The sequence below is a fragment of the Meleagris gallopavo genome, chromosome 3 (assembly GCF_000146605.3).
Source record: "Meleagris gallopavo isolate NT-WF06-2002-E0010 breed Aviagen turkey brand Nicholas breeding stock chromosome 3, Turkey_5.1, whole genome shotgun sequence".
Taxonomy (NCBI): Eukaryota; Metazoa; Chordata; class Aves; order Galliformes; family Phasianidae; genus Meleagris; species Meleagris gallopavo.
In genome coordinates, this window is record NC_015013.2 from 46,908,604 (window position 1) to 46,910,693 (window position 2,090).

At 53.3% G+C, this 2,090-nt stretch overlaps 1 protein-coding gene across 1 annotated transcript in view; it reads right to left on the minus strand.

Moving 5' to 3' along the window:
* Positions 1-5: 5 nt before the first annotated feature.
* The window catches only part of LOC104910306 (maestro heat-like repeat-containing protein family member 2B), a gene marked incomplete at its 3' end in the record, with an annotated part of 8,777 nt that continues 6,692 nt past the window's right edge, over positions 6-2,090 (minus strand). The window contains exons 17-22 of the mRNA XM_019614336.1: positions 1,869-1,964; positions 1,572-1,695; positions 1,283-1,392; positions 654-806; positions 243-400; positions 6-87 (exon numbers count right to left, since the gene is read on the minus strand). Of these exons, the coding sequence (XP_019469881.1) occupies positions 6-87; positions 243-400; positions 654-806; positions 1,283-1,392; positions 1,572-1,695; positions 1,869-1,964 (723 nt within the window). The remainder of the gene's footprint in view (positions 88-242; positions 401-653; positions 807-1,282; positions 1,393-1,571; positions 1,696-1,868; positions 1,965-2,090) is intronic.

Consider the following 2,090-nt stretch of genomic DNA (forward strand, 5'->3'; position numbering starts at 1 on the left):
CCCTTTCCCTTCCCTTCCCTTTTTTTTTCTTTGGTATACTGGCTCCACCGTCGAAGACAAAACTCTCTTATTCTCCTCCATGTCTCACTAGAAAAAGGAGAGTCTCAGGTTGTGAGTGAGTTCTTTTCACCTCAAACAGACTTTGAGAGGGAAAAAGAAAAGCTGCTTCCTCCCAGGATCCCTCCAGCAGAGTCAAGCTACAACTGTGACTGCAGCAACAGCAAAGGCAAGAGAGCAGATACCTGTCTGTGGGCCCAAGCAGCCGACGGAAGTTGTCAATCATGACCTCCGCGTGACAGTGGGTGAGGATGATGACTGCCTGGCACAGGAAGGGCATGACTGTGCTCTGCTGCTGCATGGATGATGTGCAGTTGCGCAAGATGTACAGGATTAGTGGCACCTGAAAGAAGGGGAGAAGGAACAACTTGCTGCATCCTTGACTCTGCAGGGAGTAACCATGGACATTCAGCGCAGGAGCAGTGCCTGCTCCCTTGACATGCTGTCAAGTCCTAAGCCTAAATTTCACGCCAGCCACCCTGTCTAAGCCCTGGCTCTGCGCTCAGGCTGTGCTTCTTTAGCACAAGAAGCAAATGGCACAAGGCATCATGCAACAGCCAGAAGAAGTCCAAGACACGTGGAAGAAAGTCTCTTACATCCTGACAGATGTCCTTTCTGTACATCTGCAGAAAGGTGATCATCCACTTCCCAGCAGCACGCACACGCATTCCTTTGGCTCTCCTGAATGTCTCCTTGATGACCATCATGAAGTCAATGGTGCATTCCATGGGGAAGTTTCTGCAGATCATCTGCAGAGAAATAAGAAGCAGGAGAGATCCCATCACTACTCTGCAGCAGCTTTTCAAAACATAAAGCAGTCTCGAGGGCATTCTTAGTTCAGCGGCTTGCCGGGCATTCAGGCAGCCATCACAACGTTCCCGCTGTCTGTACCCTGCTATTTATGTGGAAGGCAGTTGAGCCTTCTCTCAGCTTCTCCACCCATGGTGTTTGCTTACATGCAAAGCCCACCTCCCAGCAACCACAGCCACACATGCACACAAACACACACAGTCACACACACACACAAATGCACATCATAGAGTCAGCTCCTTGCACTGGGCACCTGAAGGCCAGACATAGCTCAGAGCCTCCTGCTATTTGCAGGAGAAAAGTGGTCTCAGGGTGACAGCTCATTTTGGAAATGGTGTGAGAGGCAGGGGGCAGCTTAGGGTCATGCAGAAGCCTATGCACTGAGATCCCACCACCCCTTTTTGGGTCCACTTACCCTTGCGATTTTGGATGAGGTCTGGAGCTGAGAGGTGGTGCTGCAAGCATGCAGCCCCTCACACAGGCTCATGATGTCTCCCATCTCGATGATTGTGTTGGTCTCCTTGGCTGGAAAGAGCATGGAGAGAAAAGGAAAGTCATGCTTCTGGAAACAGAACTGCTTTCCTTGGGGGAGAGACAGAGGACAGGATGGGAACAAGAAGAGAGCTGCGCACAGTGCCTCTCAGTCCTGTAAACAGGGCCCAGGGGAGGAGAGGAGAGGGCTGGCAAACGCCCATTCTACTTGCCTTGGATTTGGAGAAGGGAGCTCAGACAGGTGACAGCCAACTGGCGGGATGTGGGCATGGGGTCACACGTCAGAGGTGCCACCAATCCCACCAAGGAGCCAAAGTTCTTGCAGACATCTCCTCTCTGCAGGGGCAAGAGGCAGGAAAAAAGCTGTAGGCAGCCCCAACCCTCACTAGCTTCTTCCACTCGTGCCTTTCCCACACGGTGACACAGCATGCACAGCTGGGTGGAGCTCGCCTTCCAGCTCAGGGCAATGGGGAGGGAGCAGGGGGCATGCGGTGGGGCTCTTTACTCACTCGAAGCTCTTCACAGGCAGCCAGCAGCTGGGAGAGTGTCTGCAGGGCCCTCTTGCGTTCCCACATATTGTCTGAGGTGATTGATCTCTGCAGGACCTGGGGCAGAGCATCTGTCTCACTGCGGACACCTTTTCTTTCCTGCCACCCCTCTCCCTGTCCCTCCTTTCCCAGCAATTTTCCTCAAGGCCTGCCTGCCCTGTGGCTTCAGGCAGTCTCCCCCCT